This window comes from Vicia villosa, linkage group LG4, assembly GCF_029867415.1.
Source record: "Vicia villosa cultivar HV-30 ecotype Madison, WI linkage group LG4, Vvil1.0, whole genome shotgun sequence".
Taxonomy (NCBI): Eukaryota; Viridiplantae; Streptophyta; class Magnoliopsida; order Fabales; family Fabaceae; genus Vicia; species Vicia villosa.
The window spans coordinates 184,932,700-184,946,199 of NC_081183.1; the positions used below are offsets into that span (position 1 = coordinate 184,932,700).

A 13,500-nucleotide genomic window follows, 5' to 3' on the forward strand; every position below is an offset into this window, starting at 1 on the left:
AAAGAGCATTCAGAAACTGACTCATAATGATCGCAAATGTAATATCTGGTCTGGTGACTATATAATAGTTGAGTTTACTCATAAGCCGTCGATATCTTCCTGAGTCTTTCAATGGCTTCCCTTGATCCAAAAGAAGCTTTACGTTGGGATCTATATGTGTACTAATAGGACAACAATAAAGTTCACCATTTTCACTTAGGATGTCTAATGTATATTGGCATTGATTAGTTGCAATGCCTGATGGGGATTGGACAACTTCAATGCCTAAGTATTTGAGTGGACCCAAGTCTTGTGCTTGTTTTTTTTAAAGATGAGTTTTGAGACACTAGATACCTTCTATATTGTCTCTAGTGATAACAATGTCGTCGACAAAGACCACAAGAAAGATGCACCAACTTGTGGAGGAATGGAGGAAGAAGATAGAGTGATCTACTTCACATCTATTCATACCAAACTATATCATAATAGAGTTAAAGCGACCAAACCAAGCATCTGAGGACTATTTTAGCCCATATAGAGAATGACAAAGTTGACAAACAAGTCTAGAATTTCCAGGTAGAGTAAAACCTGGAGGCTAATCCATATAAACCTCCTCCTCCAATTCTCATTGTAAAAAGGTTTTTTAATGTCCATTTGATGAAACAACCAATGATGAATGTCATCCATGGCAAGAAAGAGATAGACTAAAGTGATCTAGGCCACCAGAGAAAATGTGTCACCATAATCAAGACCATATATTTGTGCGTATTCTTTTGCTATCAAACGGACTTTAAAACGATCAATCTGACCATCTAGTCCCTAATGCTATTGAATGCAATGCAACCATTTCTCCCACTATTGTATGACGCTAATTGGGATCAGACATAATTTCATATATAACTTAAGAATATACACAAAATTCAGAGCAGAAACAAAAGAGACATAGGAAGTAGAGTGAATCATAAATTAAAACACAAGCATTTTATTAAAGTTAGGATGACCCATAGTTTGATGTGTAAGACTTTGAGAAGCAATATAAACACATGCCACCAATGGTGATAGGTGATAAATCCTCCAGACTTACTCCTTATTCCGATCATTTGTCCTGTATATTGATCCTGGACATAAATAGAATTATCAATAAATAGAATTGAACAATCAAGAGTACAGGTGAGCTTTTTAACATAAATTAAAAGGAGAGCCAGGAATATAAAACACATAATCTAAAGAAAAGTTTGGAAGTGGGTGTATTTGACCAATGCCTTGAACTTTCATTTTAGAGTCATCCACAACAGTGACAAAAGGCACCAAATCATAATAAGACAAATGAGATTAAAGAAATGTATTATCAGCCATATGATCAGAGGCACTAGAGTCCAGGACCTAAGGACCAAGGGAGTAAAATATGGAAATAAAGGCTACTTGATTATCAGACTGAGCAACGAAGGCAGAAGATGATGGTTGATGAGTTGCTTCAAACTGAAGGAACTCAATGTAATCAGCGACCGAAACAGTAACCATAAGTTGTTGTTGCTCTCTTTCCTTTGTACGAATTTTAACTGTCCTTGTTAGTTTCTTGCACGGGATGAGCATAATTTTGATAAAAGTGACATAATCAATGGCAGAGTGATCTTCCATGAGAATGGGTGGCTGAAAAACGTGCAAACAAGCTCCCTCAGTGTTTGGAGAATAGTGGTGGTCGCGACGAACGACAAAACAAGGGTTGTTTAAACTAAAGCACGCTTTTTCGTGAGTTGAAATTGAAAACTAAGACCGAATATGGAATTGGAACAAGGAGATGAGCTAGGAGACAATTTTTTTTCAAGAATTGGCCACTAGACGCATTGTCATGCGTGGTTTAGGTATTGGGCGTGAGGCTTGTACGCGGAGGTTACATTGATGTATATAGAGGTGGTTTCTGGTGATTCTCTAAGGATGAGTCGGATCCGAAAAGGCGCTTATCTCTGCAGGGGTGGTGTGTTGGAAAATCGTTGGAATCAGTGACGACTATGACGACAAAGACTGTGGTGACCAGAAGGTTACGAAAATCTAATGGTGGAATGAGTCATGAAAGTAATAGGATGGCAAACTAGAGTTGGGATACGATTTGCTGAATTTTTTTATCACCATTGGATCAACTAGATAAAGCACAATAAAAAGTTGCCTCTCAATAACCACTTGATATCATGTTTGAATGTGAAAGAGTGAAAAGCATTTGAATAAAATTGTGATTTGGATACAAAATTTGTATTATATAAAAAAACATTATAACTTATGATATTAATTGCATAAGAAATGAGAAATATAGTAAAGTATATCTACAATATAAGAAAATTAGATGCTCTGGAAAAGACCCAACTGCCCTTTTGCTTTGTTAGAGAGCCACGTGGCTACCTCCTTTGCATTTCTTTGCTTTTGCTTTTGCTTTTTCTTTTGCTGTCTACTACCAACACTAGGGTTGCTTCTATTTTGAAAAAACCACGTTCTCTCTCTCTTCCTCTACCTCTCTCTTCCTCTTCCTCTTCTCTCTTTCTGATATTGTTCTCTTCTGATTTCTGTGCAGATGAATATGATGTTGATGGAGACGGTGAACACGTTGCTGATGATATCGTGATGTTGATGGTTTGTTTGCTGAACCTATGGAATTTATGGTCGGAGTTGAATCGTATACGACGAAGAAGACGCCGATTCTCCTCAGATTTTAGAGGTTTGATTTTTACTTTATTGTTTTACATTCATTTCAAAATCTTCATATCCTTCAGTTTTACCCTTTTCAGATCTGTAATCGTTCAATCGCAGCAATCCAGAGCATTCGTTTTACCGAACCTTTTCAGATCCCCTTTTCATATCGTCACTACTATCCATACCATTGGTAAGATTTTGTTACTATGCTTTTATTAAATGTGTCTGATTGTATGGTTATCGTGATGTGCGTTAGATATGCGGTGTTCAGTTTCACGGTGGTCGATCTGCGTTGGCAACAACGTGTTTCCGTCAGTGACTGTGGTGGTGGTAAGATTCAGAATGAACTCTGTCTGAATTTTTCAGTTTAGGTTTTGTTATTAACTTACCCTCCCTTAAACCCTAATTTTAGGTTGATTTAATAATGGTATGGATTCATGGTTTGAAATTTAGCTTGGCTATTCATGATTCAATATCTTATTTTTTGTTTTAAAATTGTATAGCACTCATAATCAATGCTTTTGGGGAGATTTCTTTTTCATAAACGTTTTGGACTTGAACATGTGAGCTATGTTTTAGCCAGACATGCAAATTTATTTGCACGAAAAACAATAAATATGAGGGTTCACATCTGATCCTGAAGTTGTATTAGCTTGCTGCTTAGACTGGTATGTGTTTACCCGGTGCAGGTCAGGAATGGTGACGGTGTTAGCTGGTAGTTAAAGGTTAAGTCAAAAGGAAATCGAAGGTTAGATGTTAAGGTGGGTTCTGTTATTGAACCTGAACTTGTGTATTGACTAAATATGATTGTTTTTGTGATGCAGTAATTTATTCTATGTTGATTGGACATAAGTGTTAGGGGATAAGTTTTGGAAGTTGAAAGTTAATACTTGATGTATGGATGGTTGTTAATTATGTAACTTGCAGTAGCTTTTTTCCTTGAATTGAATGTCCATAAGAGTGTATTATTTTGGGCAGGAAGTATTGACTGTAGAATGTGTATGTATAGGTTCGGTGATGAGGCTGCCCGGAGTCGGGAGTGACGTTGCCCCCAGTGCATGGCTGACTGAGTAGCACGTCTACATCCGGATATCTCACTTCATATACATTTCAGGATGTAGGCGGCTCGATGCTTCTCTCGGGCTCTGATTTAATAGGTTTCTGAGATAGGCTCTGTGCTGCGATTTCTGTTAGGTTTGAAGTTTGAATCCATCTATTTTCTTATAGTTTGCATTATGTTTGATTTTTTCTCTTTGTAACGAATTTTGCTGAATAATTTTTTAGGAAGGTTAGTCTGATGCACTTATCTAAGAAGTTTGGTCTGGATTATTGTTTTGGATATACGGGCTGATTGGTCGTTAATAATTGAATTCTATGTTGTTAATAACTGGTGTATTGCTTGCAGTGTGGATCAGGAAGATCAGTTGCTCCAATCAAAGCTGGTTTTGTAGCTCGCGTTGGCCGAAGAACTGCAGCGTCATGATTTGGCACTACTCAAATGCTACAACTCTGCTACACCTATTTGTTAGAGTGGGAGAATGTTCTGTCATGTAAGCTGATTCTGGAAGAGACGCAGGATATCAGTTCAGGTATGACTGATTGGAACGGTATCCATTATTTCACAATCAATAATACATCATTGAAATATTCTTTCTGTGTTAGCCGCATAATGTGCTTAACGTCCTTTCAATACCTACTCTGTTTTTGATGCATCAAGGTTATTATTATTGTTATTAATTACCGTTGTAGATGCGATTTTCTCCGGAGATTAACGAGGTATCGTGCTCTTCCTTTTACTCTTGCGTTCTATGTTTGCGGCAACGTGTACATCGGCATGCATCACATTGCTCATCGATATCGATCTTGGTAATTGTTATAGATCTTTATTTCTATTTTTTTAGATTTATAATGATAGATAAGTTGCAACTTTTCTGTTATATCATCTCCTGTAGGTAACTGTACATATTCAACAATTGTTAGATTGGACTCAATTCAAAGATATGTTGCAGCATCGAAGGAGACTGAGAAGTGGCTTATTCAATGGTGATATGAACGAATGTGAGAGATTTTATAAATACTATACTTAGTAGGTTATGAGCTATTGCTAAATGCCTTTGAAATTGCAAAGCAGAAGCTGAATGTTATGAGGTTATTTGAAGATACAGTGAATGCTAATGTTTAATTTGCAGCTAATGTTTAATTTGCAGGAACTAGGTGCACATATGCGAGGAGGAGGAGGAGGATTTAGTAGGAACTAAGCTTCACAATTTTATGTCGGCTCATCTCCGCCGAATAGACAGATATCTACATCCGATTAGCGTCGAACATATACGCTCTTCTTGAATTGCACTTTAATATATTTGGTTTTTTCTACTAATGTTTAGTATTGTCTTCTTGATTTCTGGCTATTGTACACGGTGTGGTTCGGTTGATGTGCTAGCATATTCTTTTTTTGTCTAACTTGGGTGCTGTGGTGTTTGCTCAATTTTGTTTGGTAGGTGCGGTTGGAGGAAATCATGAAGCCGACAATAATTCTTCCGGGGTACCTGTCATGTGCTGCAGTTATGAGGAGCAGTAGCCTTTGGTTCTATGCAATTGGCATTACAAAACCAATTGAATTTGGAGATGCATTGTATCGGTTTATGCACTGTTGCATCTGATCTTTTCGGAGTTATGTTTATATCAAGATTTTGATTGGTCTGGTGTGGGTGAATGATTTGGAAACAAATATGATAGTGAATGTAGCCTGTTTTGTCGGCAGACCAATGCAGTGATCATTTGAGATCAATCAAAGTCATGGTTCTGCATGTTGTCATTTAAATCTTAAATACAGACTTATTTTTTACTTCTGCCTGTATTTATAAAGGTATTTATAAAGTCACTAATTTATAAAGTTGAAGGGTCTGAATGGTTAAATATATATATCAAACAGTTCATATATAAGAAAAGGGAACCATAATTTGACTATTTTCTGAAGTAATTATGATACTCTCATTCTCAGCAGTAAGACAAAAGGAATAATTTTATCTGATAAGTGATATATAAGAATAACGAACACTGTTTGAAATTAGTATAAATGCTAAAGGTATATTGTATCACTTCCAAAAATTCAAGAAAATTGAAGTCAAGACTAAAAGAAACTAGCTGCACAAGTACAATGGATTTACACTGAGTTTTTGATATGTTTATAGAACAATAGGATAACCTTTAATCTAGAACCTTTTAAGGAATTTGTACTCAACCAAAATTTAAGATTAAAAATATAAATTTTTATTTCAATGCAATATGATACTGCATATATGTTAACTACTATAAATATGTATGCATCTTAATAGTATACTTATTCTCAAAATATTTATATGATTTTTTATTTGTCAACCACATTTGTACTTTTTTTTTTTGTCTTTTTATACAATGTTATAATTTCTTTATGAACATTAGTTAGGATAATACATGGAAAGTGAGCTATATATTAAGAAAAGATTATTAAAAAAATTTATTGATGGTCTATTTTAATATTATAATTATTTATATATTAAATATTTTTAAATATTCACATAACAATTAAAATATGAATATTTGTATAAACGGGGAAAAGTGTTTTATTGAAACAAATATTTTTATAAATTGAAAAAAGTCTACTAATAATACAAATATTTTTATAATTATAAAAATATATATTGATGATACAAATATTTTTATAAATGACAATTTATATATGTTAAAAAATTGTGCGTACCCGATCAATACCCGTACGAACGCACGGGTAACACACCAGTACCGTGTGAACGCATAGATAACCTTATCAAAATCCCCGCGAACGCACGGGTATAATATATAAATGAATAATCCATATATTTTAGAATTGATTTTTTTTGTACAAATTATGTGTTTAATAGTTTTTTTTTAACAATAATAGTTTTTAAAAACTTATACACTTATCTTCCAGTTCATTTTTTTTCTTTCTTCAATAATATTTTGATATTTTTACTGATCACTATCACAATAATATGTTACTATTATAATTTTTTTTACTGATCACTATCACAACAATACTTATTTTTTTAATTAACCATTATTTTTATATAAGAAAATTTACTATTATTAATTCAAATGTTTTTGTAATTGATACTAATAATTTTATTTTGAAATTATTTTAATGTTATTGATGATCGAAATATTTTTTTATTAATTATACATTCAATTATTATTTTTTCACGGGTACCAGACATTTTTTTATTAAAATATATATCTAATATAAATGCGCGTCCCGTACCAGAACCCGTGCGAACGCACGGGTTTGTCACTAGTTTTGTTCTAGTCTATATAGACTAAAGAATATTCTATAGAATATTCTCAATATACAAATATTATCTCTTTAACACCTTCAATAATCTATGCATGTTTTCCACCATATCATTGTTGAATACAACACTAACTATATCACCCACAATATCTAAGGTAAACCAATATGTAATAACTAGTAACAAACCCGTGCATTCGCACGGGTTCTGGTACGGGACGCGCATTTGTTTCAGATGTAAATTTTTTTAATAGAAAAAAATGTATATTGAAAGTAATTAACATTTTGATAAGTAAATTCATGTTCCCGTTAATATTCAATATTTTGATAAGTATCTTCATGTTCTCGTTAATATTCAATATTTTAATCAGTAACTTCAGGTTCCCGTTAATATTCAATATTGTGATCAATAACTTCATGTTCCCGTTAATATTCAATATTTGAATCAGCAACTTTAGGTTCCCGTTAATATTCAATATTGTGTGATCAGTAACTTCATGTTCCCGTTAATATGCAATATTGTGATCAGTAACTTTAGGTTCCCGATAATATGCAATATTGTTTCAGTAACTTCATGTTTCCGTTAATGTTCCCTATTTTGCTCAGTAACTTCATGTTCTCGTTAATATTCATTATTTTGATCAGTAACTCCATGTTTCCTTTAATATTCAATATTTTAATTAGTAGCATCAGGTTCCCGTTAAAAATCAATATTATGATCAGGAACTTCATGTTTCCGTTAATATTCAATACAAATAATAAGTAACCTCATGTTCCCGTTAATATGCAATATTGTGATCAGTAACTTCATATTCCCGTTAATAATCACTATTTTGATCAGTAATTTCATGTTTCAATTAATATTCAATATTTTAATCAATAACTTCAGGTTCCCGTTAAAATTCAATATTATGATCAGTAACTTCATATTTCAGCTACTATTCAGTACAAATAATCAATAACGATAGGCTCCCGTTAATATGCAATATTGTGACCAGTAACTTTAGGTTCCCGTTAATATGCAATATTGTTTCAATAACTTCATGTTTCCGTTAATGTTCACTATTTTGATCAGTAACTTCATGTTCCCGTTAATATTCATTATTTTGATCAGTAACTCCATGTTCCCTTTAATATTCAATATTTTAATCAGTAAAATCAGGTTCCCGTTAAAAATCAATATTATGATCAGTAACTTCATGTTCCCGTTAATATTCAATACAAATAATCAGTAACTTCATGTTCCCGCTAATATGCAATATTATGATCAGTAACTTCATGTTTTCGTTAATATTTGGATTAATCAATAATAATTTTTTTACCTATATGAAAATATTTGGATAAAAAATAAAATTTTGAATATTGATATTTTAGTCATTTAAAGAGTAAATTTATGGATTTATATTTTTCTAGATAAATTAAAAAAAATATTGAATGAATTTTTATTATTTAATATTTTAATCAATTAATTTATTTTCCCCATTATTTTGACATTATTTACAAAAATATTTGACACAATAGTAAACTTGTTCCCATTATTATTTTATATTTTGATTAGTAGCTTTATGTTCCCTTTATAATTGTTTTAATGTGGTATTTTAAAAAATGATAAATTATAATTTGGTCATATATAATCAAAAACATTAGATTCAATATTGGGATCATTAGTCACATTTTTTCCGTTTCATATAATTTATATGATTTGAAAAAATAAAATTTATTAAAATTTTATTAACTCACTACAAATATCTAAACTTGTTATAATTTTTATAATTAATAATAAAACTTTAAGAAAATAAAATAGAAGGAACAAATATTGAATCAATAGTGTTAGTGTGTGGATCTCTCGTTATATTTTGTAACATTGATTTTTAATTTAAAAATAGATATTAAGATCACACATTTACTAAGAATATAAAAATAAAACTATTTAAAAAAATACAATAGCAACCATAAAATAATTTTTTAAATAATTTTTTTGTTTGTTTTGATAAATTGATCTAAAATTTCCTTTTATAATTCAATTAAAATATTTCTTTTAGTTTAGAAAATATTTATAAAATTTTTGAATTTATATTTTTTATATAAATTTAAAAAAATATTTAAAATAAATACAAATAAGAAGTTTACAAAAGTTCTATTTCCTTTTTTATTGAAAACAAAAATTTTGCTTAGAGAAGGGAGGAAGTAGCATTTATTTCCTCAAATTTGACGTGAATATGAAGTGAAAAGCATTTTCTTTTAAAAATATGTTCTAATTTCAAAATAAATAAAAAATGAAATATATTATATATATTATAAACTAATAATTTTATTTTAACATAATAAAATATAGATTGTAATTTATGGTTGGGATGTAGTTGGTTTGTTGGAAAACCAAATTTATAATTGGTAGCAAAGAGTTGTGTATGAGGGAAGAAGAAAGAAAAAGTAGAAAAAGATTACAAGAAGTGATAGGAGAAAGAAGTGTGTAAAGAAAAAAAAGTAGTGTTGATGTGAAAGAAAAAGTTGATTTGAATAAAAAAATAGTATTACTAAAAAGTAGCTTTTAGTGGTATAAAAGAAAAACTCAAGTAAATGACTTGGGAGATGATTAAACTATCCATGTGGCAAGTTTATGAGCAAGTAGGGTATTTTGGTCTTTTCCATAACATATAATTTTCTTATATGATAGATTTCCAATGTCCAAATGAAAATTTCTTGTAAGCCAAAGCTACTGAAATGCTAACATAAAATGTTACACAATTAATTTCCAGCAATGGTAGCTTACACTTTTTTTTACGTATTACTATTATGGTTCAATATTAAATGAAACATGTTGACCAACTTTATTAAGGAAAATGCTATTCATACGCTGAAATCATATATTATACCGTATATAATAATCTTAATATTATTTTAATGTTTTAATATATTCTTCTTTAAAACTATTTTGGTTAATAAAATATCAAAACTTTATTAATACAGTTTAAAGTTTGGTAAATATATATTCTAACATAAAACAATTAATATATATATATATATATATATATATATATATATATATATATATATATATTTCAGACTTTGATTAATACTATATATAAAGTTGGTTAATACAGTTTATAGCTTGGTTAATGAGTTCTCAAAAATAAAAAAATTAAATAGTAAAATAAAGTTGGTTAATAAAGTATAAAAGTTGACTAATACATTTATAATTTAGTGTCAAACTTGATTAATACTATGTATTTTATTGGTTAGTAAAGTAGTGAAAGTGGTTAATGAATTATTAGAAAAATAATTGGTTAATGACATATATTTTTGTAGTTAATACAATTGCGATGTTGGTTAACGACACAATCTTATAATTATGTTGTATAAATACGTTAAACAGTGTATACGATGATGTATGATTTAAATGTAAAAAGTGGTGTACAAATAGCATTTATTAAACTTGTACATTAAGAATAAAAAAAAATCAATTAATTTAATTCAATCATAAAACTAAAATTTCACTTAAAGTTATTTATGAGGGTAATATGGGAATAAAAAGTAATTAGAGAGTGAAAGGAGTATAGGTATAAAAAGGGATGACGGCAAGTAAATTCTTCCAGGAGATTTGTATGGTAAGACGGCCCAATTAAGATAATGCAAAGCCCAATCTCGTGTCCTCCATAATGTATATATAGTTTCAAATTGCCCTATTTTTCAACTCTTGCTTTCTCTCGTCTTCACTTCCACATTAGGTAAGATTTTGAATCCTTTCTTGCTTCTTTTTCTCTTCTTGTTACTTTTTCTATCTCTAATTTATGTTTTTATTTTTTTGTTTTAGATTCACATTCAGAGGAATATACTCAATCGGTAGAGCTTCATATGGTAATTTTTACTAAGTGTGTAAATATTATAACATGCATTCTATTGCTTCAAACTATGTCGCACCGACACCTCTGAAAAATAGAATGTTTGTGTGGGTGTTACACCGACAGAGAGACTTGTGTTTCTAACTTCTCTATAGGTGGAACTAGCATGAATTCTAGCATATATATATAGATACATGTATATACACTAACTTAGTTTGTTTTCTGATTCTTGTATGTTCCCTTTGTTTGAATATCAATATATCTATCTAAAGGCAACAAAACCATCAAAGTCTGCTCGCCCAACCGTGATTGATGCGGAGCTGGAGGATAGAATTAGTTGGTTACCAGGTCATATAATAGACCAGATTCTGTCACACTTGCCCATTAGGCATGCTGTGACTACAAGTGCTTTATCAAAAATATGGAGGTACAAATGGACCACAATACCAAATCTTGTGTTTGATAGAAAATGTGTCTCTGCACCTTCCCGCCCTTCAGATATTGTTGCGAGTGAACTTTTGACAATTATTGATCAAGTATTTTCACTTCATTCCGGGCCAATCAACAAGTTTGCGCTCTTCTTTCGGGATGTCATGAGTGACACTAACTTTGATAGGTGGATACTTTATTTAACAAGAAAGTCTATCAAAGAACTTGAGCTGGTGGTATGGAATGAGCAGCCCTATAAGTTACCTTGCTACTTATTTTCTTGTCAAAGTTTACATCTTTTAGAATTATATCATTGTTGGATTAATCCTCCATCTGCATTTAGAGGCTTTAGGAACTTGAAAATTCTTAAACTGGCTGGCGTTACAATAACTCAAGATGCCTTTGAAAATTTGATATCCGGATGTCCTTTGCTTGAAGATTTGAAATTAGCATTTTTTGATGGTTTCACCCAAGCTATTATTCACGCACCAAATCTCAAGATTTTTTACTTAAATGGTGGCAAATTAGAGAGTGTTATCTTTGAAAACACTTTCCAACTAACTAAGGTAACTATTGTTTTAGACATGTATATGAATATTGAAAGCAATCAAAGTAGATCGGACGAATGCTCTAGCAAATTGCTCAACTTTTTCAGTCATCTACCTCACTTACAAAGCCTGGAGATCTATAGCTGTTTTATAAAGGTATAATACTTGAGCATCTAAATGTTGAATTTAACTGTGGGAGTGACTATTTTAATTTTCCGCTGTGGTCCTTTTTGAGCTCTAACCATTGCATTTTTTACACCACTCTTTTTTGTTTCAGTATTTGGCTGATGGTGTTGTGCCTGTAAAGCTTCCTAAATCTTGTATCAATCTAAGTTATCTTAGTTTATGTATAGACTTCAACAACTTGAAGGAAATTTCGGCTGTTCTTTGCTTGCTCAGAAGTTCACCTAATCTTCAAGAAATAGAATTATATGTGAGTACTCATTTAGTTCGGTTTGTTCAATGTTATGCATAGTTGTTGAACGTAAAAAATCTTTACTCAAACAATTACAATTGTTTAACCACAAATGACATTGTGTTTAACAAAAGTTAGTACAGAAATTGAAATCTTTTTTGCTTAAAGCAATTGTCTAGTCTTGACAGTTAGTTTCTAAGACTTGTACTTGTGAGTTATGATTTGCTAACATAAGTTATGAATCAATTGCAATTTAGATGGAGTTAGTTACAGTATCAGCGCGGTCGAGTCTTATAAATAAGAGACTTGTGTACTTCATTTTATTTTTTCTGTTTTTATCAGTAAATAGAATGTTACTTTCATAGTTTAAATGTGCTTTATATCTCTCATGGATACAACTTTGTCTCCTTTCCGTTTGATCCATAAATTTGTAACCATTGCATGTAGGAGATGATGGAGGAGGAGGGGTCTGCCCTTTTAGCACAGGTCTCCTATTGTTGGGAAGATATCTTTATTGGACCAACCATACCCCTCGGAGCACGACGTGTGAGTATTGTAGACATCTCTGGTACCAAATCCGAATTAGATTTAATCAAATTTCTACTTCTATATTCTCCTTTGCTAGAGCAGATGTATGTGAGCCCTAGTATACATGTCAAACCAGAGTTGGGGACCGAACTAAATCGGTTCAAGAGAGCGTCAAGACAAGTTGAAGTTATTTACGATGGGGAAACAAAGTAGAGAGGAAAAATTCTAAAACATTTTGAAACACTTTCTCTTTATGATTTCTGAGTTTGATTATGTTAGTTTTCAAAAATCTAATATGAGAATTATTTTATTCCATCTTTGATAGTTGATTAGTGTTTTCTATATATTACCTGCATTAGCTAAAGGTTTTAGACTTTCCAAATTGGTTGTGATCTTGCTTGAAGCTGCAATGCTGGCTCAAATATTTAGGGTGACTTTATGCAGAAGATAAAAGAGAGCACCACATCAATGCTGTGACTTGAGAGCATCAAATACCTTTCACGATGCAATGAGCTTGGAATTTGGAAAAAAAAAACTCCAGGAGACTCATAAACATGTCAATTAATTTCTATAACCTCTATTCAAATTACAAAGGTTTCACTAAATTGAGACAACTAGCATATTCGTCTACTAGAATGAACGTGGGAGTAATGCAAACCGTGGTTTATGGTGTGACTTTTGCACCAGTAGGATCGAAGATCGTACTGCATCGGAAATTGCCGTCATCTCGATGCTGCATCATAAAATGGCTTCATCCCGATACCACCGGAAATTGGT

General features: G+C 31.4%; 1 protein-coding gene and 1 long non-coding RNA gene across 7 annotated transcripts; both read left to right on the forward strand.

The window, feature by feature from the left end:
• The first annotated feature begins 2,292 nt into the window (after positions 1 to 2,292).
• LOC131596342 (uncharacterized) lies at positions 2,293 to 5,058 on the forward strand. 6 transcript variants are annotated; one of them, XR_009282290.1, is made up of 8 exons: positions 2,293 to 2,686; positions 2,757 to 2,851; positions 2,933 to 2,991; positions 3,351 to 3,422; positions 3,671 to 3,855; positions 4,067 to 4,250; positions 4,411 to 4,527; positions 4,614 to 5,058. It is a non-coding gene; the product is annotated as an uncharacterized LOC131596342 (long non-coding RNA). The 6 variants fall into 6 exon arrangements; XR_009282289.1 differs by having other exon boundaries at positions 2,757 to 2,991; positions 4,614 to 4,747; positions 4,869 to 5,057; XR_009282287.1 differs by having other exon boundaries at positions 2,757 to 2,991; positions 4,614 to 4,719; positions 4,869 to 5,057.
• A 5,475-nt stretch (positions 5,059 to 10,533) lies between these two features.
• LOC131598505 (F-box/FBD/LRR-repeat protein At1g13570-like) lies at positions 10,534 to 12,936 on the forward strand. Its single transcript, XM_058871100.1, has 5 exons — positions 10,534 to 10,543; positions 10,776 to 10,819; positions 11,076 to 11,936; positions 12,058 to 12,213; positions 12,643 to 12,936. Exons 1-5 carry the CDS (start codon positions 10,534 to 10,536, stop codon positions 12,934 to 12,936), a joined length of 1,365 nt encoding a protein of 454 aa, XP_058727083.1.
• Positions 12,937 to 13,500: the final 564 nt, after the last annotated feature.